Source organism: Mauremys mutica, chromosome 12 (genome assembly GCF_020497125.1).
Source record: "Mauremys mutica isolate MM-2020 ecotype Southern chromosome 12, ASM2049712v1, whole genome shotgun sequence".
In the NCBI taxonomy this organism is placed as follows: domain Eukaryota; kingdom Metazoa; phylum Chordata; order Testudines; family Geoemydidae; genus Mauremys; species Mauremys mutica.
The window spans coordinates 37,453,678-37,476,559 of NC_059083.1; the positions used below are offsets into that span (position 1 = coordinate 37,453,678).

The 22,882-nt window shown below is 46.4% G+C and overlaps 2 protein-coding genes across 2 annotated transcripts; both read left to right on the forward strand.

The window, feature by feature from the left end:
• The first annotated feature begins 8,966 nt into the window (after window positions 1-8,966).
• LOC123346743 (olfactory receptor 14A16-like) lies at window positions 8,967-15,757 on the forward strand. The gene is made up of 2 exons (XM_044984207.1): window positions 8,967-9,210; window positions 14,892-15,757. Exons 1-2 carry the CDS (start codon window positions 8,967-8,969, stop codon window positions 15,755-15,757), a joined length of 1,110 nt encoding a protein of 369 aa, XP_044840142.1.
• A 5,904-nt stretch (window positions 15,758-21,661) lies between these two features.
• LOC123346367 (olfactory receptor 14A16-like) lies at window positions 21,662-22,664 on the forward strand. Its single transcript, XM_044983730.1, has one exon. It carries the CDS (start codon window positions 21,662-21,664, stop codon window positions 22,619-22,621), a length of 960 nt encoding a protein of 319 aa, XP_044839665.1. The 3' UTR covers window positions 22,622-22,664.
• The last annotated feature ends 218 nt before the right edge of the window (window positions 22,665-22,882 follow it).

The window sequence follows — 22,882 nt, forward strand, 5'->3', positions numbered from 1 at the left end:
GGAGTCCCGTATCTCTGCCCATACCAGCCTAGTAGTGACAGAATGCACCGCCGGCCCCAGTTAACAAAGACACCACCCTCTTCTCCCATTTTCACTGGGATGATTTCTTTTCACATACTTCACATAAAACGAATAGAGCTGGTTGAAAAATGGGAATATTTTCATGACAACATGTCCCTCTTTCTCATAAAAATTCAAATCCTTTGCAATCAGATCAGTGAATGAAAAATAGCGTGACTTAATTACTTTCGCCTCCTGGTTTTGCAGAGTATCCTGCCTACTATGGCTGACTCCATTGGACTCTAATTTCTTTAGGACAGGAATCATGAATACTTCCATGTTTGTTAGTTCTGGTGATTTTTTTCCCCATAACATCTTTTTCCAATCTGAAAGTGTGATTACATAACAGAAAATTTCTGTCAGAGAATCTGTATGTTAACGAAAAAGAGTTTTCTGGGGGGGAAGGAGATTTCATTTCAAATTGACCTCTCAAAATGAAAGGAAAGTTTTTGTTTTAAAATGTCAAACAGAAATGAAGTGTTGTTATAGCCCTGTCACAGGGCTATTGTATGGGTAAAATCCATTAATGTTTGGGAGGAGATCAGATAGCACGAGGGCTGCAACCCAAAGACAGTGCTTTGCACTCCATTGTGTTCCACAATATAGCTCTGAGGCTGGGACGTTTCAGCACTGACCTGGATACATACAAGAGTGCAATTTTCCAAAAGCCGCTAAGCTATTTAAGAGCCCAAGTCCCAGTGACTCTAGCAATGAGAGTTATGCTGCTAAATCACTTAGGTGCTTTTGAAAATCCCACCCTAAGGGCCAGATTTCCAACAACCTGGCACCCACAACTGAGGACAGCTTTTCCCAAAAAGCTCCGCTCCCATTTAGGCAATGAAAAGAGCCAGTTTTTCAAAAACGTTCATCAGCCAGCAACTCTTGAGTGGCACTTAGAGACAGATTTTTGACACAGCTCATCACCTACCGTGCTGAACTGTTTTGAAAACATGGTCCTTAGTTTGTGCCCTCCCTTGGCCATCAGCCCTCAGTTCATGAGAACTAGCTGCTCTCTTTCTTCCTCTGCTCTGCCTCTCCATCCTGGCCTGAGAATTCAGGCCTAAATATACACATTATCCATTCACCAGCTCCCTCAGCTCTATGGGAAGACACGTTCATCCTCTCTGCCTGAGCCTGCAGACAGCCTGAGACAATAACTCTGAGAGACAGGAGTTGCCCTGAGAATTACCAATACCGCAACGCTTGACTGAGTCTGCACAGAGCCAGAGACAATCGTGCTCAGAGGGGACATCTGCCTTGAGTGTAATCAACGCAGCAACATCTGCCTGAGTCTGCAGAGAGCCCAAGATAGTAGCTCTTAGTGGAGAGAACTGCACCATTCATCTTAATGGAGTGTTGGATCCACTGGTTATGGGCAGACCCCACCACCCCCACCTCAGCAGGGGACACTGTGCTGCATTACAAGAGTGTTCTATAAATGAGAGATGTCTGTATCTACGTCAATAGTTAATAACTGAGGCATCAGTAGGTGGCGCTCCTGAATATGCACCTTTGTAGTAGTGAACAAACTTCTTGTTGTGCGTGCACTGCAAATGGCTTCCTCTCTGCAGCTCTCTCCATGGAGCTCTTAACAGCCATCACAGCGGAGGGTCTCCAGTTGATTGTAATGTGGACTTGGATAAACCACTAGGAAGCGATTGGCCCTGAGTTAAGCCCAGGATTGGCTGGGTACGCAAGCGGTAGGCAGTGCAAACTGGTGGTCCATTTCCTCATTGCACGTAACATTGCAAGTCCTAGGGCAGTGCCCCGCACCCAGGCATGTGACGTACATGCTTTCAAATAGCACAAAGTCTCCAACCATTAAGGCCGGCATGTGTGTGTAACTTAAGACCGCGCGGTAAAAAAAAAAAGAGAGGGGAGATGTCCTCATAAAACTTAAAGCTGTGGAGAGTTGAGACCACAGCATAAAAAAGTGGGAAAAGTAACTCCTCATAAAAGGCTGACAGGTATTTGGGGGGGAAGACATAATTTCTCCTCAAGCTCAGCAACCAGGGTGACTAAAAATCCATGGCATCAAAAGGAGAGGCAATAATCAGGCCTCGAAAGTACTTGGAATATAAACTTGTTAAAACTCGGCAGGCAGCAGCTAAAAAAGCAAACTACTCTGCAGCCGGACCAGAGACAGATCTGGTTACTTGGTGGAATCAGCAGAAAAGTGACAAAACAGACAAAGCAGTAATAGTTATACTGGATATTCTTAACATAAAGAAGAAAAAACTGCAACTTTAAGATCTCAAATCCAAGCTCTGAAAGATAAGAGCCTGTGCTCTAAAATATGTAACTGTCTGGAAATTGGAAAAAATCCCAAAGCAAAAGAATCACCATGCCTGGGAAACACCTCCAGACTGGGAGCAGGAGAGCACACTCCTGGCATTTGCCAGCCAACTGCTCCACCAATTAACTATCTGTGGGAAAACTCAGCAGCACAAAACAAAGGGGAGGAATCAGAACCCCTTCTATATGTTATATCCTTGGGGGCAGCTGGTTTAGGAAGAAATCACTTGAGGCCAGACAGCAGACAGCTAAAAAAACTACCATTTTATTTACAGACACAGAGCTCACCCAACTGGCCGAAACTGGCTGGGCTATCCCCTAATAAATCTAACTCAGTTGCCATAGCAACAAAAACCATGACAACCAAATACACAACATATTCCTCCCTCCCCCCCTAAAAAGAACATCCCCTAAATAAAACACACACTAGACTAGAGAAGGAGGGTAGACTGCCTCCATTCCCGGCTAAACCCTGGGAATTATTTTGCCCCATAACCGTGGGTTCGCCCTAGCTAAAGATCCAGCCGATGAGGAGGCCTTCTGTCTCTAGGTGGATTACGGCGAACTTCTGGTGTTGTTGCACCTGAAAGTACCATGGGCTCAGGGTCTGCAGCACGAACAGGTGAGGAGGTGGTATAAGCTCGTGCTGGGCAAAGGGGTATCTCAGCCGCCGGCAGTAATGGAGGAGAACAGTCAGGAACAGGTGATTTGTGATTCGGTGTCTCATCAGAAGAGGTGAAGGCAGACCCCTCAACTGCAGATGTGTCCTGAGGACTGGCATGACCTGGCAACAGCTGATCTACATGTCGCCGCCAGGTAAGATTCTCTGCAGTCCGGACTGTGTAGGAAACAGGTCCTGTTTGAGTGATGATTGTGGCAGGGACCCATTTAGCTCTGGAAGTATAATTCCAAGCCAAAACTGGCTGTCCCGGGCTAAAGGTTCGGTCTTTTGCTCTGGGTGCCCGTCTGATGACTTGATATTGCTGCTGATGTTGCACAATTTGTCGGGGTTCAGAAGGTTTCAGCAGATTAAAGCAAGTGTGCAGCTGTCGTCCCATCATTGGAAAGGCCGGGGATGCCTGGGTCGTAGCATGAGGGTGTGTTTCTGTAGGAAAGTAAGAAGGTATGCAGACGCTTTTGAATGGAGTGTTGTCCCCTTGCTGATTTCAAAGCGTGTTTCATTGTCTGCACAAATCTTTCAGCTAATCCGTTGGTGGATGGATGATATGGTGCTGGCGTGATATGGTGTATCCGATTTGCCTTCATAAAATTTTGAAACTCCTGAGAGACGAACTGCGGTCCGTTGTCGCTCACAAGTTGTTCTGGCAGACCAAAATGACTAAAGAGTCCTCGTAGTTTTTGGATAGTACTCTCTGCAGTAGTGGACTGCATTATAGAGACTTCTGGCCATTTAGAATGGGCATCTACTGCCACCAAGAACATGCTTCCTTCAAGGGGGCCAGCAAAGTCAATGTGAATACATTGCCATGGGTTTTCAGGCCAGTCCCATGGGTGTAGGGGTGCCAACTGGGATGCATTCCTCACACCCTGACATGACATACAAGGTTTTCCTTCTCTTCAATAGCACTGTCCAATCCAGGCCACCAAAAATAGCTTTGTGCAATTTCCTTCATGCGCACTATTCCACAGTGACCGGAATGTAGCTGTTCTAACATCTGTGATCTCAGTGGTGGTGGAATAATGACACGTCTCCCCCACAGCAAACAACAATATTGGACCGATAACTCCGTCCTCCTGGACATGTAGGTAACAAGGTTGGGTGAGACCGGAGAGGTTTGTCGAGATTTTCCGTGCATCACCAGGTCCATAACGTGGGACAATACTGGGTCAACGCGAGTTGCCTTGTTTATCTGAGTAGCAGTGATGGGTGTATTCTCTACCTGTTCAAAGTAGAAGATTTCCTTTTGGGCACTATCTTGATGTTTGACCAGCAAAGGCAACTTTGAGAGGCCATCTGCATTGCCGTGCAGAGTGGAATTCTGATATTTGATTTCATATGTGTGTGCTGAAAGTAACAATGCCCAACGTTGCATACGACTAGCAGCTAATGGGGAAATGCCTGTGTAGGGTCCAAAATTGACGTCAGAGGTCGATGGTCTGTGAGAAGAGTAAACTTTCGCCCAAACAGGTACTGATGAAACTTCTGAATTCCAAAAACAATTCCGAATGCCTCACGTTCGATTTGGGCGCAGTTAGTTTCTGCTTTGCTTAGAGTCGTGAAGCAAAAGCAATAGGTCTCTCTTCTCCCGAAGGCATAACGTGTGACACGACTGCTCCCACTCCATAAGGGGAGGCATCGCAGGCCAATTGTAGGGGTAAGGATGGATCAAAGTGCGTTAGAACTTCAGAATTTAGCAATGCATCCTTAGCTTTGTTAAATGCAACATCACAGGCTTCAGTTCACTTCCAGGCCTTGTTCTGCCCAAGGAGCTCATGAAGTGGTTTTAGCAGTGTGGCTAACTGTGAGATGAACTTTCCATAATAGTTCAGTAGTCCTAGAAACGAGCGCAGCTGGCTTACATTTTGAGGTGGGGGAGCCTCCACAATAGCTTTAACTTTTGCAGGGGCCTTATGAAGACCTGCAGAATCAATGATGTGTCCCAAATATTCAACAGAGGGCTTGAAGAATTCACACTTGTCTTTGCGAACTCGTAGGCCATACTCTTCCAGTCTTTGTAGGGTAGCCTCTAAATTCTTTAAGTGATCCTCTTCATTTCTTCCAGTGACCAGGATATCATCCAGATAGCACTGAACTCCTGACAAGCCACACAAGATCTGGTCCATAGCCCTCTGGAACAGGGCGGGAGCAAACGTTATTCTGAAGGGTAGGCGACAGTATCGATAAAGCCCCTTATGAGTCACAATAGTCAACAGCTCTTGGGACTTTTCATCGACGTGCATCTGTAAATATGCTTGACTCAGATCAATCTTACTGAACTTTTGTCCCCCAGCCAGGCCTGCGAAGAGGTCATCGATGCGGGGAAGCGGGTATTGCTCTGCACACAACACTGGGTTGACAGTGACTTTAAAATCACCGCAAATCCGGAGAGAGCCATCTTTCTTCACTATTGGAACGATAGGAGTGGCCCATGAGCTATGGGTAACTGGTATTAGGATTCCATTGGTGACCAGGAGCTCCAGGTCTGCTTCAACTTTTGGCCTGATGGCATATGGCACAGTTCGGGCTTTCAGATATTTTGGTGGACTGTCAGGTTTAATGTTCAATGTCACAGTGATTCCCTTAATACTTCCCAAATCATCTCCAAAAACAGCAGCATGTTTCCTTAGTATAGGGGTTAGACTGGTTTCTTCTTTAGTCATCCGGTGCACTTCTGCCCAGTTCAGTTGAATCTTCCCAAGCCAAGACCTACCCATTAAGGCTGGGTAGTTACCTCTCACCACAAACAGTGGCAATTTAGCCGCCTGTCCATTGAGCTCCACCTTAACATCAATAGTGCCCAACATGGGCACAGCTTCTCCCTATACGTCTTCAGAACCGTTTTTGTTGCCTTAAGCGGAAGATGCTGTAGCTTTTCTTTATACACAGTCTCAGAGACCAGCAAGACGGCTGCACCAGTGTCCAGTTCCATGCGTATAGGTTTGCCATCCAACAACGGGGTTACCCAGTATTCATGTGAGCCCACTGCCAAAGACAAAACATGCCGTGGCACATCCTCTTGCGAAGAGGTGTCACCTTGATCATCCTGGGTCTGCTCTAGGGTATGCAGGGTTCCTCTTTTTGTTGGCCAGACCACCGGCCTCTTTTTCTTTTGTTTACAGGCACACTCAATGTGTCCCTTTTTGCCACAGTGTCGACACACCAGGTCCTTACACCAGCATTCTGATGCCTGGTGACCCGGCTTACCGTAGCAGTAACATTCTTGACTCTGCACAGTTTTGTTGGTCGGTTCTGGTGACACTTTTTGCACCCTAGAGGATGCACCGATGTATTGCGCCTCCCTTGTAGCCAGTTCCATGGAGACAGCAATATTAACAGCCTTCTGTAATGTAAGCTGAGCCTCTTTCAGTAGGCACTTCCGTATAGCTTCACTGTAGAGGCCACACACTAACCTGTCACGCAGGGCATCATTTAACATCTCTTTAAATTCACAGTGTTCTGCTAGCTTTTTTAAAATTGCTACAAATTGTACAACTGTTTCATCTTCCTTTTGGTCTCTTTTTTGGAACCTATATCTTTCAGCAATTACCAGTGGTTTTGGGGAAAAATGGGACCCCAGGATTTCCACAATGTCACTGTAAGATTTAGTCTTAGGGTAGGTCCATACTTACCGCGCGGGTCAATGCGGAGAGTTCGACTTCTCGGAGTTCGAACTATCGCGTCTAATCAAGACGCGATAATTCGAACTCCCCACGCGCTCCGGTCGACTCCAGAACTCCATCACCACGAATGGCGGTGGCGGAGTCGACCTTGGAGCCGCGGACTTCGATCCTGCGGCATCTGGACGGGTGAGTAGATCGAACTCGGGTACTTCGAGTTCAGCTACATGAGCTACGCTATTCACGTAGCTGAACTTGCGTACCTTAGTTCGACACCCCCCCCCTTAGTGTAGACCAGGCCTTAGGCTTAACAGGGTGTAGTAAGCTGCGTAGCAGGGAGTAGGTTTTAGCCCCTACAACACTTAAGAATATTGTCACCTTCTTCGCTTCTGTAATGTCATTTGCAATAACAAAAAGCTCAAAACACTCAGTATATACATGCCACTGCTCTATATTCTCATCAAAAGGTTCCAGTGGCCTGGTCAGAGTAGCCATGATTTTTAGTTTCACTTTCACAGTCAGTGCAAACAAGCAGGTTTTTTGTTTGTTTGTTCTTTACCTTGACTTCTACTTCCTTCTGTTACTGGAGCAGCACCAGAATCCCATCCTCGTTGCCACTTGTTATATCCTTGGGGGCAGCCGGTTTAGGAAGAAATCACTTGAGGCCAGATAGCAGACAGCTAACAAAACTACCATTTTATTTACAGACACAGAGCTCACCCAACTGGCTGAAACTGGCTGGGCTATCCCCTAATAATCTAACTCAGTTGCCATAGCAACAAAAACCATGACAAACAAATACACAACACCATACATTTCTTTGCATAACAGGCCAAATTTGAGCACCCACAGAAATAATAAAGAAGCACCACAAGAATTAATTGCCCCAGGTAAGCAAGTACAGCATGTCGCTTCAATCAAAACACAGCTAAGAAGGTTCAGAAATGTTAATGCGGAGGGTGAACCAGTAAGGGGACTTAAAACAGAAACAACTGAAATTTACCGTCCCTTCACCCCCAGGAAAAACAGGCACTACTGTCTGATTTACCCGAACTCAAGCGTAATAAAAAGAATACTAAGTTCTGGGACAAGCTGGATGGCCTGATTGAAATACATGGCATCCATAGGAAGGTAGCAGCAACCACACCCTCCAAGGAAATTGTAGCAGTTCATGCAGTCAGAACCACTACCTGCTTCACTTGCAATAAGCCTGGACATCTGGCACGTGACTGTAAAAATAAAAATCAAATCAAATCATGCAGTAATTGTAAAAGGAGCTCGGGGAAGTAATCAACCCCAGAGCAAGCTGCATTGAATGGGCCAAAGGGTTCAAACAGGAAAGATCATCTCAAAATATAGCCATGATTGCCAGTAATAGGATAATAATACCAGAGTGGGGGTGGGGGAGGAAGACCAGTAAAAACCCCGTGTTCCCTTCACCCTGAAGTGTGAGCAACAGATAAAAAAAATTGTGGGCTAGTAAACATGAAGCCTATATCTGTAGAAAGACCAACTCACAAAGCTCACAGGCAGGACCCAATTAAACCAGAAGCCTTGAAGGCAGTTAAAGATCTAGTCACTAATTTGAAATCTAGAGGGATAATTAAAAAAAACACCTCCACAACTAACTCCCCAATTTAGCCCGTCAGGAAGCCAGACAGGACCTAAAAATTAACTACAGACTTCACCCACCTTAACTGGGTGACTCCAAAGGCACATCCTATTGTGGCAAGCCCTGCCACTATTCTTAATTTGCTCACACCAGGACACTCAGTATTTTCAGTCCTGGATGTAGCTAATGGATTTTGGAGTATTCCCCTTGCAAAAGAGAGTCAGGAGAAATTTGCATTTACAGTAGGAGACCAGCAGTACACTTGAACCTGAGTACCTCAGGGGTTCCATAATTCTCCCTCCATATTCCACAGGACTATGGTAGAAGTAATAGCACGAGTGCCTTTGGAAGGGGATACTGTGATACTGCAGTATGCAAATAATTTGCTAATTGCCAGTTCAAATGAAAAGGACCATCTAAAAACCATCTAAAAGACTGTTCATGTATCTTCGTAAGGCAGGATTTAAATTAAGCCCTGAGAAAGCTCAATTGCAACAGCAACAAGTTTTATACCTAGAGTATAACATCTCCAAGGAAAAACGGTACCTACTGGTGTGTGACTGCCCTGAACCACTCAATTGAGCTAAATGGAAAGCCCTGCCTCTCGAGACATCCATCCATGTGCATGTGCATGTGCATGACGGTTCCCTGAAGGTCAACCCTGACTGTTGACGGGACGCGGCTCCACCGTACTCCGCCAATGATGTGTGACCTAATATGGGATCCAGAATGGCACTACGGCAGTAAGTATTTAGAGGAGGGTCTACAGGGCCTGCAGGCGAAGATCAAGGAGTTGGTGGCCGAGGCCCAGAGGCATATTGGGGAAGGCCGTCTGAGGTACACTCAGATAGGGGAAACCATGGACAGGCCCAATGTGAAGTATTCGAAGGCAAGGAACCAGGCAGTGGAGGTTAAAGCGATCATTATGGGCAATGCCATCTCAGGTGACAAGGTCCCCTAGGGATGGATCTGGGTGCTATTTTGTCAAATTATGTGAGGAGTGTCTATCCTGACATTCTTGATGGTACTGGTGCTTTATCGGCGACTCAGCAGTAGGCTGGGTACATTATAATTACAAATTGGTATATTTAACCTGGCGGGTTAGGGAACCCTAGGGTCAAGAGGAGGGACTGAAGGGTTAAAATCCATGTGCATTTTATATAACAACCTGGTATAAGAATTGTGCCAGCTCTTTCTCAGACCCAAAGTCCAGAGTTTGGTCAAGAGACCAGAGGCCTAGCAAATAGTGATTAGCTAAGAGAAAACTAGGGTAAACAGATAATCTTGTTTATCTGAAATAGGCCTGGTCAGCAAATTGCCTGGTGTTGGAGCTAAGAACTAAATAATTGTGTCTTATTCAGAGTTGCAAATTGAACAAAGGATCCCTATTCCTATTGTGTCAGTCTCTTCTGTAGGGAATGTTCTTCCCACAGATCCAACCTTGAGTTTATGAAAAGTTGGCACGTCAGTATAAGATATGGCAGCCTTTCACCTCCCTTCCCAGGGACCAATGCCTGCCTTAAGACATAAAGGGGACAATCTTTATTGCCATATACTTTCACTGTTTCTTTGCTTTAACCCCTAGGAATGTACCTGTTGGACAATCAAATGAGTTGCTCCATTCCTATGGACCCCAAATCAGAATTCAACGTATATATTTTATACTAATAAATTTCATCAAAGTATTAATTAAATGTTAACTTGCTAACTTAAGACCATGGGCGGAGACATTATGTAACCTTTTAACCATTGGTTAATGTGCTATCTTGTCTTGCTGCAAAACCCTATCCCAGGGTGTGGAACTGCCTACCCTGTCACTTTCTCCTGCCCATGGAAAATCTATATATTCTATTGTAATCAATTGATTGACAGTGTCTCTGAGCCTAATAGGCCAGGTGACAGTCCGCCAGCGCTGTGTGTAATAAACTCCTATGCTTGGCCTCTACATGGTGTGGCTTTATGTCCTTCAACTTGTAGGGACATTATGGAAGGTAATAATTGGAGATATACCAATCTCCTAGAACTGGAAGGGACCTTGAAAGGTCATCAAGTCCAGCCCCCTGCCTTCACTAGCAGGACCAATTTTTGCCCCAGATCCCTAAGTTGCCCCCTCAAGGATTGAACTCACAATCCTGGGTTTAGCAAGCCAATGCTCAAACCACTGAGCTATCCCTCCCCCTGGGTGGGATAGTTTTGAAATTATGTAGTGGGCCAGATCCCCAGCTAGTGTAAACGAGCATACCTCCATTCAAATCACAGGACCAGATTCCCAGTTGGAGTAAATAGTCCCAACTACTCTGAAGTCAATGGAACTGTATCAATTTCCACTGGCTTTGTACCTGGCCCTTAGTTTTGAGTCTTTGCCTCTGGGTAGCTCCTAGTGATCAGCTTCAGGTAACCAGGTCAGCCTGAGCAATAGGTACCTCTGGTGGCAGCATCCCAGGAGATGCTGGTGCAATGCAAGAGACAAAAAAATCTCTCTGTTGGCCCAGAGGTAATTATGTGGGGTTAATGAAGGCTATTCTAGGCCAACTGAGGCTCTGGTGCCACTAGGCTCTTAATTATTGCAAGTCACATGTCTGTGCTGTATATTTTATTTCTGCAAACACCTTGGGGTACCATTTCAGCTTTTTCTGCTTTTTTTTAACCAAGGGTTCTTCTTCCAGGGTTGCTGCGATCATGCGAGATGCAGGGTGGATGCTGTTTCACCTCTGTGGGGTTAGGATTAGATAGGGTAGGTTGTCAGGATGATTTATTCCTGTGAGGAGATCAAAGCTGGGCTCACAGACCTGGAGACCGGATTTAGCTATTTAGCCCCAGAGCAGGGACATCCTGGGCTGTGACCATGTCTAAAGCCTACACAAGCTGGGATCATCTCTAGAGCTGGGAGGGGCTTTCAGTCCCTGATCCCATTTAGTCCATCACCTCTCACCCAAGCTTGGCCTAGGAGGGGAGCAGGAAGCTCCCACCTGTGGAGTAGATCCTGATCTGCTAGGAACTTCAGAGAGAGCCAGCAACTCAGGACATACAGCAAGGGGACAGCAAAGGGATGCTGGATAGATAGATAGATAGTGTCCAAACTATTCTGATGCTTGAGAATCGACTGCATCACAAGCTGAAAAAAATTCCACAAACACCAGAACAGTAAGTTTACTATTTCAGTTGCATATTTGGGGCTATTTTTATTTAAGAGCATAAATGTGAAATTACAATCTGATTTGTTTTAGGGATGGTCTACCGTGCTTAGTCAATCCGAGATACACTACTTATGTTACATAAACAATGTATCTGAAGTAAATGTAGCATAGATCCACTAACCACGGTGTCCACACTAGGCTATATCGAAGGGAGATGCTCTCTCGTCAACATAGCTTCCACATCTCGTTGAGGTGGATCACTGACATCGATGGAAAAGTGCTCTCTCATTGACATAGTGTGTCTTCACCAGACCCGGTAAATCAATGCCGCTGCATCACTTAGGAGTTTTGATAAATCCTGCTGGATGCCTGTCTCCATCTTTAGGTGCCTAAATCCCTTTGTAATCCTGGCCCACAGAAATAACAGAAGCTGGGCTTTAGTCAGGGTACCCTGTGGGAGATCCTAGGGCCTGTGCTATGCAGATATCAGACTGGAGGATCATACTGGGCTCTTTTGGCTTGAAAATCCATTAATTCATGATGTTTTGCCTCTGGGCCTCTGCTTCTGGGCTGTTTAGGCATCGTGGAGTGAGTCCCTGCAAGCCCTCAGAGATGGCTAGACAGCCTTCTACAGCAGCAGCCCTCTAGTGGCACGGAAGCTCAAAGTCAGCTCATCTACAGACAGCATCAAGTTTTCGCCTAGTTCTGTCAATTTGTTCTTAGAGTGATGGCTGAAAGGGCTCTTATGGAGCTGTGTCCTTGGCGTCTAGATACTACAGCGGTAGGGAAATGGAGATAGAGAAATTATGATCAAAGAATCCTGGTGCTGGAAGATCAAACACATCTCAAGTTGGGGAAAAAATCCACAGTGGGCAGCACAGTTAATTCACTATTTCAATTAAATACAGTTGTTGTTTAATATACAGAACAAATGTACGACCCTAAACATAAATTATTATTTGAACCCTTTAAGGCTTTAGCTATCAATTAAGTCAGAGAGCTAGAGCCAATCAGAAAAAAAATCAGTGTAAATCTTTGCCTTTGCCTTTGCCTTTGCCTTTGCCTTTGCCTTTGCCTTTGCATCAGATACCCAAAATCAGAAAAAGATTCGGGATTTGGCAACCAACCATGTATTTGTTTTTAGCAAAATACTAGTGTTAAGTGAAAATGTTACGTTGCCAACAAAAGAGAATTGAGGTTTTCAGTTTAAAAAAAATATTGTTTCAAGTATAGCAGAAACTTTCCTTGGACGTTTTTGTTTAGATTTAAATCCCATTTTGTAAACAAAAATAGGCAGAAAATCTCCGACCGCCCCTAATTGAAAATTGAGCTTTAAACAAAGTTGGGAAGCATTATTCTTATATTTAATAATACAGCCATTTCAAACCTGTTTCTTCTATTGCAACTGTGTTTATTTCTGTTTCAAAGGAATAGTTATGGAAAGGTAAAAAAAATAGCATAGCAGCAAAGCCTGCAGATTGTGTTTTGTACATTCTAGCACCTGTAAACTGTAAACTCAGAGTCAGCTTTTCACCAGCCACCTGAAGCCTGTCTATCTCAACCCTGCCCAAGGACACAGAGGAAATGAAGGGGAGAGCATCAAGACCTCCTGCTCTAGCCCCATATCCTCTGTCCCACACTGCTGCCACCTTAACACCAAAGCTGTAAACAGGTGCACAGAACATACACATAGTAAAACACAGCCCCTCCCTAACCAAGATCATAGTCCTAGTAGACAAGGCAGTGAAAGTGGGGGAGAGGAAACAGGCACGGAAAGGGGAAGCGACTTGCCCAAGGTCACCCAGAAGGTCAGCGGCAAAGACAAGAACATAACCCATGTCTCCTGATTGCCGCTGACCTGCACAGCGCAGATATGAAGGTAGAGAGGGAAACGATAAACCATAGCAGTAACAGAGGGATGCTCCTGTCCCATAATTACACAGAGACACAAGTGCAGCAGGTATCAGGGGCCATGAATCAGTCTGTAAGCAGGTAGCAGGACGTCTCTGCACAGAACTCAGTGTGGAATCATCACAGATGAGCTGGTGCTTGGGCCATTGGGTATGTCTGTGTCGTGTTTCCCTGGGAAGAGGGGATCAGGCTGTGCTGCTGGTTTAGAAGTTTAGTTTCCTGTCCAAGTTGTTAGCCTGCTGTTTGTCCTAAGAAGCAGGGACGGCTCCAGGCACCAGCATGCCAAGCACGTGCCTGGGGTGGCAAGCCGCGGGGGGCACTCTGCCAGTCGTCGCAAGGGCGGCAGGCAGGTTGTCTTCGGCGGCATGGCTGCGGAGGGTCTGCTGGTCCCGCGGCTTCCTCGGACCTCCCGCAGGCAGGCTGCTGAATCCACGGGACCGGGGACCTCCCGCAGGCAAGCCACCAAAAAGAGCCCGCCTACCGTGCTTGGGGCGGCAAAATACCTAGAGCTGCCCCTGCTAAGAAGATATGACTAGAAGGGACCTGGGTCACTGAGTCCAATCCCCTGCTCTCACTGGCAACCCAGTCATATAATCCCCATTCTAAACTGACACAGCTCAGTGTTAACACCAGTTAGGTTGTTTGTCCCCAATGGCTCCTATTGGGAGGCTGCTCTGTACCGTCCCTCCTCCGATGGGGACAAACTTTCTTCTCATTTCCAAGCTAAATTTACTCATGGACAATTTATCCCCATTACTTCTTGTGTCAACATTCTCCTTTAGCATCAATAGCTCTGCTCCCTTCCTCGTGTTTACCTCCTTGATGTGTTTATAGAGAGTGATCATAACCCCTCTCAGCCGGCATTTTGCTCAGTTAATTAGCCAAACACTTTTAGTCTACATCTACTCAGCAAGCTAGGGCTGTGATTCACCAGCTTGCATGGACAGTGGCACTCGTGTGCTAGCTTTGTGAGCATAAATAGCAGTGTACCTGCGGTAGCCATGCAGAATACAAACCCACCTGAACTCTGGGGCTATGTACTGTATTCAGCACAGTTTCCCCTTCTGCCATGGCTATACTATTTTCAGACTTGTGCTAGCCACACTCAAGGTATTGCAAGTAGTGTATGTGATCTGGGAATCACTTCCCTAGCTCGTAGTTTAGATGTAGCCTTATTCTTCTTTCCTAAACTAGCTCTCTATTGTCGCAATAGGATGACCATCATTCCTAAGATTGTTGGGTTTGGGTTGTAACTTGTTCCATATTTACATTGCATTTTATCAAACTTCATCTTGGACCAGATCCTCAGGTGGAGGAAACGGACGCCATCCATTGACTGTAAGGAAGCTGTGGCAATTTACACTGGTGTGACAATGCTCCTCAGTAGTGGTGTGATTGTCAGAGATGAGGAGGAGGGAGGACATTAGCCTGACCACTGCCCTTGCCCTTCTTTCCACAGACAGTCCATGATGTACTGAGAAAGAAAATGTCCAACCTAACCACCGTGACCGAGTTCCTTCTCCTGGGGTTCTCTGAGGACCGGGAGCTGCAGATTTTACACTCTGTGGTGTTTCTAGGGATTTATCTGGCAGCCCTGGTGGGAAATCTCCTTGTTATCATCCTTGTAGTGGTTGACCACCACCTTCACACTCCCATGCACTTCTTCCTGATGAATTTGTCCATACTAGACCTCGGTTCCATCTCCGTCACAATCCCCAAGTCCATGGCCAACTCCCTGTTGAACACCAGGTCGATTTCTTATTCTGGGTGCGTTGCCCACGTCTTTCTCTTCATTTTCTTTGCTGTTGTTGACTTTGCTTTCCTCACCATCATGGCATATGACCGGTACGTTGCCATCTGCCAACCACTGCACTATGAGACTATAACGAACAGGGGAGCTTGTGTCCAAATGGCAGCCAGTGCCTGGATCAGTGGAATTCCCATTTCTACTATGCAGACCGGGAACATATTTGCATTACCTTTTTGTGGTGGTAACAAAGTGGATCAGTTCTTCTGTGAAATCCCCCAACTGCTCAAGATCACTTGCAATGACGCATACCTCAGTGAAGTTGTTATTACTTCTTTTCTCTTGTTCTTAGGCTTAAGTTGCTTTGCTTTTATAATTGTGTCATATGTTCAGATCTTCAAAACCGTGCTGAGAATCCCCTCTGAGCAGGGACGGAATAAAGCCTTCTCCACCTGCCTCCCTCACCTCACTGTGGTCTCCTTGTTAGTTTGCACTGCCACCTTTGCCTACGTGAAACCCACCTCCAGCTCAACATCAGGTCTGGATGTCATAGTGGCTGTTCTTTATTCCGTGATGCCTCCAGTTATGAATCCAGCCATCTACAGCATGAGGAACAAGGAGATAAAAGGTGCCCTGAGGAAACTAACTGAGGGGAAGTTATCCAAAAAGAATAAAATTTCCAGATTTCTCCCATGACCATGTTTTCATTCTGTGCTTCTTTAAAGATATAATCAACTGATGACATTATTGTTTCCATGGGAATGTGATGTTCAGGCTTTTTATGCAAAAATGTTGTGTTCACAGTAGTAATAATGCAGACTAAGTTCACTGAAGTCAGTGGAGTTACTCTACTGTGAATTAGATAAGAATCTATCTATCTATCTATCTATCTATCTATCTATCTAAATTATGAGGGCATTTAATTCATTTCTGCATTTCCTTGTTAGAAGTGTGAGTTAGCTGAACTCGACCTTCTGGACAAGCACGAGCTGTCACTGGGAACATTAGCTCTGTGTTAATAATGTTTTTTGCCATTTTATTTCGTAGTTTTTCAACAGAAAGGAAGCTTGTTGGTCCGAGTTAGTGGTCATTGTGGCAGCTGTAGGTGGCCATGGATATGGATGATGAGTGAAGTAAAAGGCTCTTTTAAGAATCATCACATTGTTCTAGAAAAGAGCTGTATACAGTGCACTACTTGGTTATTCTGGGTTCCCATCAGCTTCACACCCTGAGCAGCTGCGCTTCCCCAGACCCTGTCACACATCGGGCGGGGTGATTAGGGAGAGGCTCAGTTCCCCCTCCTGTCAAAAGGGAAGGAGAAAGGCCCCAAGATCACAAAAGAGGGAGAGGGAGGGGTACCCGACACCATAAATGCATCGCGAGCCCCCTGATACTGGCACACACAAGGGAGGTGAATGTGGGGCTGTCAGGCGCCCTGCCCCTCATTCTAGTTCTGGATCCAGCAGCGTAGGAGATAGACACATAGGTGCAGAGAGCACTGATGGAAACACAGCTCGGTGCTGTGCTCGCTTTATTGTTCACGCTGCAAATCTGGACCTAACAGGAAAGTGAGGCTTTGCACTCGGGAGGGGAGAGAACATAGAGCCCTCTGAACATTGAAAGAGACAGGACATCACACCCCTCTGTTCTCCCAGTCCCCAACACTCACCCTCATGTCCCCTCTTCCCAGTGTCCCACCCCCTCATCTCCTGACCCCCAACCCATCTCCTACCCACCCACCCTATTCGTCCCTTTCCCAATAACCTCCCTCTCCTCGCTGCCCCCCAAACCCTACTCCCACAATTCCCACCAGCTCTTCCACCCTCATCATCCTCCTCTCCCAGCAGGTAAGTGTATTTCAAAAATTGTTTCATTACCATCTAAATATCCTGCAGTGCCCAGGTGACATTTCCCTACAGTTAGAAACCTCAGACAGAGCCAGGTGCCTCCTTATTCTTAGGTTCAGATTTCGGCTCAGGGTTTGATCTGAACTCAAAGTGCCCAGATGGCATGAGGGTTTGTCAGCCACTACTGGACATTCCCCCTTCAAGGACTCACAGCCTGTGAGCCAGAGGTAGCTTTGAACCTGTTCATCCTCTCTCCATGCACGTGCTCAGCGTAATCCATTCGGTTCGTCTCCAAGCCCTTCGAAGGCTGATGGGCCTAACTGAAAGCTAAACCCTTTGGCTAATAACACTGTCACTTTATTTCCTCCAAAGAGCTGGTGAGTGGCCCTTGAGCACTGGAAACACTCCCTGGTGTGCGGATCTGAGCCCTGGTTTGATCTCTGTCTGTGCACAATAAATCAACACCAAAACACACCACCGTTAAGAAAAGTTAGAAGTGACTCCTTTGGAGTCGATAGGGCTGATTCCCTCTCATTCACACTGATGTAAATCAGAAGTAACTCATTTGTACTGAATGAGGCTGATTTCCCCCTCACTCACCCCAGGGTGTTACAATGGAGTATGTCTGGTCTAAGGAAGAGGAGATTCAGGTCCTTTGACTCCAGTCCCTGCTGAGGTGTGGCCCTTCTGTGTGGTCCTGGGCCCTTCAACCCCAGAATCCGCTGGGGCATGGCCCTTCTCTATGAGGTGCTCTGCCCTTCAGCCCCCCCCCCACTAATCACAGCGTCTCCTACCTCATTTCACTATCCCTCTGCCCCCCCCCCCCGTAAACTCCCCATCTGGTGAATCTCAAGGAGCACCCACTGATATCAGAGTGCCTGCTGTACCGCATCAAGGACAGCATGACTAGATACCAGGAACGGGACATGCTGGGGTACGATGGGTGGGGGTGTCCAGTGCCCTTGGTCTGACTGGGGCCAGCAACAGATGCTGCATTACCCACAGCCTGGAACAATAGTGGTGGGATGGGGAGATCTGCCCCCAGTGCAGCAGCTGCCGCATTGTCTGCCTGAGTCTGAAGAGGGTCTGAGACAATGGCTCTGGGAGAAGGGAACTGCCCCAGGCATCTCCATGGCATTTGAATTCCCAGCACCAGTGCTCTGGAGCACCCCAAAAACCCCACCAATGCAGGGGGCTCTCTGTGCAGGGGAGGGGAAGAGCACAGCAGTCCTGACCGCTTCACCCGAGCAGACACATCCTGGCTGGGGAGGTAAGGCTTGTGGGTACCATGACTGCGCTCTGCCTGTCTGTGGGCACCTAGCTGATCCCAAGGGGTTGGGGGGACAGTCACCTGTTCCTCTTCTGGGACAGAGCAGGGTCCCTTGCCATTTTCCCAGCTTTTTTTGAAGCCCTCTCCACCTCCATGCATGGCCCTGGAATGTCTGAATCCAGCCCTGGGAGTCAGCAGAGCTTTATGGGAGTAAATGTGCCTCTTTCCACAGGCTCCTGGGAACAGCCCAGCTCAGAGCTGTGACTCTCGCAGGGACCACCACCAGCTGCTGAAAATAGAGGGTCAGGGACCCCCCTAGTGGACAATTCTGCACTGATCTCCATTTCAGGGAGGTTCCCTGTGAGTTAATGGCTGGCTAGAGACCTGCACCATGGCAGTTTAATTCATTCTCTGATCAAATGTAACCACGAAGGCTCTCGTGATCCATGCCAATGTCTCACCCCACTGACCTTTTTGTCTCAGCAATACCTTGTGGAAGTGAGTTCCCCAGGTTAGCTGTGTGCTGGTTGGCAGTGGGCAGAGGCCACCCTGGAAATACTGTTCCGAAAAGGGGCTTGGCCAGGAAGAGGAAGGAGGAGAGTGGGGAAGGAAGGAAGTGGTGGCCAGGGCTTCCCAATGGGGAGAAGGAGGAGAGAATGGGCAAGTGTTTGGAGCCAGGGGTGAGTGGCTGTTCCCTGGAGCTGGGGCCATGTCAGGGGAGTGGGGCTAAGCAGAGGAGAGAACTGGTCGGCAGAAGAGGGGACTGGTGGGCAGAGGGGTTAAGCAGGGATCTCTGAGGAAGCTGAGTCAGGAACTCTGGGTGAGAATTGACTGGGCCATGGGAGGTGGAATCTCAAAGAACAGGGGCTGGCAGGGTCTGTGGGGTGGGGGTTTTGAGAGGGGTGGGAGAAGATTAAGGGCTGTGGGTGTTTGCTTGGGGGTCTGGGATAGTTGAGGGAGAGGGAGAGAAACACTCAGAGTCTAGGGTAAGATGGGTTCAGTGGGTGAATCATGGATCATCTCTAAATAAATTTCTTTATAAAATTTTCATCCAGTCTCAATTATTATCCCCCAGATTTTGGTAAAGTGAGGCACAGAGAGTTGAGGTAACATAGCTGCATAGCTGGGCTTCCATCACAGGAGTTCTTAGCATCTCGACCTTCTTTCTCTAGACACCAGGCTGTCCTAGTTATCATTACAGGCTGAGATTCTCAAGGGTGTCTAAGGGATTTAGGAGCCCAAGATATACACGCCTTACTGCCATAGGCTCCTTTGCAAATCCCAGGCACCATTTTCAGCAATTCAGGGGAAGCCCAGGCCTTGGAAGTTAACGAGAGACACAGGGCCAGGATTAAAAAGGGGTCTAGGGACCTAAAGGAAGAGATAGCTGCCTATTGGGATTGACAATAGCATCTAAGCAGGTTAAGCTCCTCACTCCCACTGAATACCATGGGACTTAGTCCCCTAGCTCATTTAGGAGCATTGATAAATCCCCGTAGGTGCCTGTCTTCATCTTTGTGATCCTGGCCCACAGGTAACACAGAAGCTGGGCTGGAATCAGGGAACGCTGGGGGAGATCATAGGCCTGTGCTATGTTAGGGGCAGACTAGAGGATCAGAATGGTTCTTTTGGCTTTATCACCTAGGCACCTATGCACTTGCCTGTGGGCCTGTGCTGCTGAGCTGTGCAGGGCTCCAGGGAGTGAGTCCCGCTAGCCCTTAGGAAATAGACATGAATAAATCACCTTCCCGCAGCATCTGTCCTTTAATGCCGATGATGCTCAGCGCCAGCTACACACAGCTCATCTGTAGAGCCAAGAGGTTTGAGTTAAGTTCTGGCTGAGCAGTCTCAAAATAAAGGGGGAAAGGATTCTCAGATGCCTGTGCCTTTAGCTTCTAGATTCTAGTAGATAGTGACCAAAGAATCCTGGTGCTGGATGGCTGAATGGATCATACGTTGGGAAAAAAATCCACAAAGATCATCAAAGTAAGTTTTCTATTTCAATTAAATATGTTGGGGGATCAACATACAGGGGAAAATTAAGATGATAAATATGAATTACAATATGAACTTGTTAAGACTTTTACTCTCAATTTAATCAAATACCTACTGCTGATTGGAATTTTTCCATCCTTCAGGAAAATTTTGACTTTTAACTGAAAACCTCAAATCCATTTTTTTTTCAGGTTTTGGCAAATGAAAACTTTTTGCTGAAAACTGGATTATTTTTATCACAAACCCAAAAATGTTTGGGTTTTGAGTTTTCAATTTCTTTACAAATCAATCACAAAATGTTTGGAGAAAAGCAGACAGATTCTGAGATTTGTTGTTGTTTAGCTGAAAACCCACTTTCCATTAAAAAGAACACAGATGAAAATTTGCAACCTGCCTTAAACTTCAAATAAATTGGGGAACATTAATATTGCCTGATAAAACCTTAATTTCAAACCATTTTTTCTACTGCATCTATGTGATTTCTCTTCCAAAGGGATAGTTGTCCTAGTAGAGAGAGCAGAGAAAGCGAGGGAGGGAGGGGAAACAGAGGCAAAAAGAGGGGAAATGACTGGCCTAAGGTCACACAGCAGGTCACTGGCAGAGACAAGAGTAGAGCCCAAGTGTCCTGACAATCCCTGCACAGCACAGCACAGAGTAAATGATACAACATAGTGGTGACAGAGGAATGCCGCTAGTCCATTGTTACACGCAGGCCGACGTGCAGCCGGTAGTTGGTGCCATAAATAAGTTTGGAAGCAGGCAGCCGGCCATCTAAGCACAGAGCTTGGGGTAGAAACATTACAGATGAGCTGCTACTTATGATGCTGGGTGAGTCTACATGAGAATCAGGCTGTGTTGGCATTTTAGTCTATCCATTTCATGGCCAACCTGTGAGCTTGGTGACGGTTGCAGTAGAGGGACCTTCTTTGGAAGAATTGTTGGGTTTGGATTGTATCAGAGAGGTAGCCGTGTTAGTCTGGTTCTGTAAAAGCAGCAAAGAATCCTGTGGCACCTTATAGACTAACAGACGTTTTGCAGCATGAGCTTTCGTGGGTGAATGCCCACTTGCATCCGACGAAGTGGGCATTCACCCACGAAAGCTCATGCTGCAAAACGTCTGTTAGTCTATAAGGTGCCACAGGATTCTTTGCTGGGTTTGGATTGTACTTTGTTCCATCCTTCATAAAGATTTTAACAGGCCATATTTTAGGCCAAATCCACAAAAGGGGTAAAGTAACGAAGCTCCATTGACTTTAAATGAGCCGACCCAATTTACACTAATGTGATAAAGTGACTGATTGATTGTCAGAGGTGAGGAGCACTAACAATACCTCATCATTGCAAGTGACGAGTGCTGTGCACCTTTAACATTCATATAATGAGATATTACATAAAAAGGAATCAGGGCCATTCCCACTGTCGTTCTAACTCTGATCATTGTCCTTCTCATTCCCCCTACAGCCATCACACGATGTACTGAGGAAGAAAATGTCCAACCAAACCGCCATGACCGAATTCCTTCTCCTGGGATTCTCTGATGTTCGGGAGCTGCAGATTTTATACTTTGTGGTGTTTCTAGTGCTTTACCTCGCATCCCTACTGGGGAACCTTCTCATCATCACAGCCATAGCCCTCAACCATCAACTTCACATCCCCATGTACTTCTTCCTGATGAATTTGTCCATCCTAGACCTCGGCTCCATCTCTGTCACCATCCCCAAATCCATGGCCAACTCCATCATGAACACAAGATTGATTTCTTATTCTGGATGTGTCGCCCAAGTCTTTCTTGTCTTCTTCTTTGCTTCAGCAGATTTTGCCATACTGACCATCATGGCATACAACAGATATGTCGCTATCTGCCAACCACTGCACTATGAGAGAGTGATGAACAGAAGAGCTTGTGTCCAAATGGCAGCCAGTGCCTGGATCAGTGTTATTTTCTACTCTGCAGTGCACACTGGGAACACGTTTGCAATATTTTTCTGTGGAGGCAACATGGTGGATCAGTTCTTCTGTGAAGTCCCCCAGCTCCTCAAGCTTGCTTGCTCTAACTCAGACCTCAGTGAAGTTGGGTTTCTCATCTTTAGTGTGTGCTTAGCCTCAAGCTGCTTTGTTTTCATAATTGTGTCATATGTTCAGATCTTCACCACAGTGTTGAGAATCCCCTCTGAGCAGGGCCGGCATAAAGCCTTCTTCACCTGCCTCCCTCACCTCATCGTGGTCTCCTTGTTTATTTGCACTGGGACCTTTGCCTACTTGAAACCCACCTCCAGCTCAACCTCAGGTCTGGATCTCATGGTGGCTGTTCTCTATTCTGTGTTGCCACCAGTGACAAATCCGATCATCTACAGCATGAGAAACAAAGAGCTCAAAGGTGCACTGAGTAAATTGATAGGTTGGAGTTTATTCTCTAAGAATAAAATGTCCATATTTCTCCGTCAGTAACAATTTCATTCTGTGTTTCTTTATATAATCAGCTGATGACATTATTGCCTTCCTGAGAAAACACTGTTCAATCTGTTTATGCAGAATTGGGTATTTACACTAGGAAAAATCCAGACAAACATTACTCAAGAAAAAAGGAGTTATTATAGGTTTACACCAATGTAAATATGATTGGAACCTATCTTCTTATACTGCTATCCACCACCATACTATCTGAGCACCTTGGCATAAAATCAGTACCCATAGCAAAGTCCTTAGTGA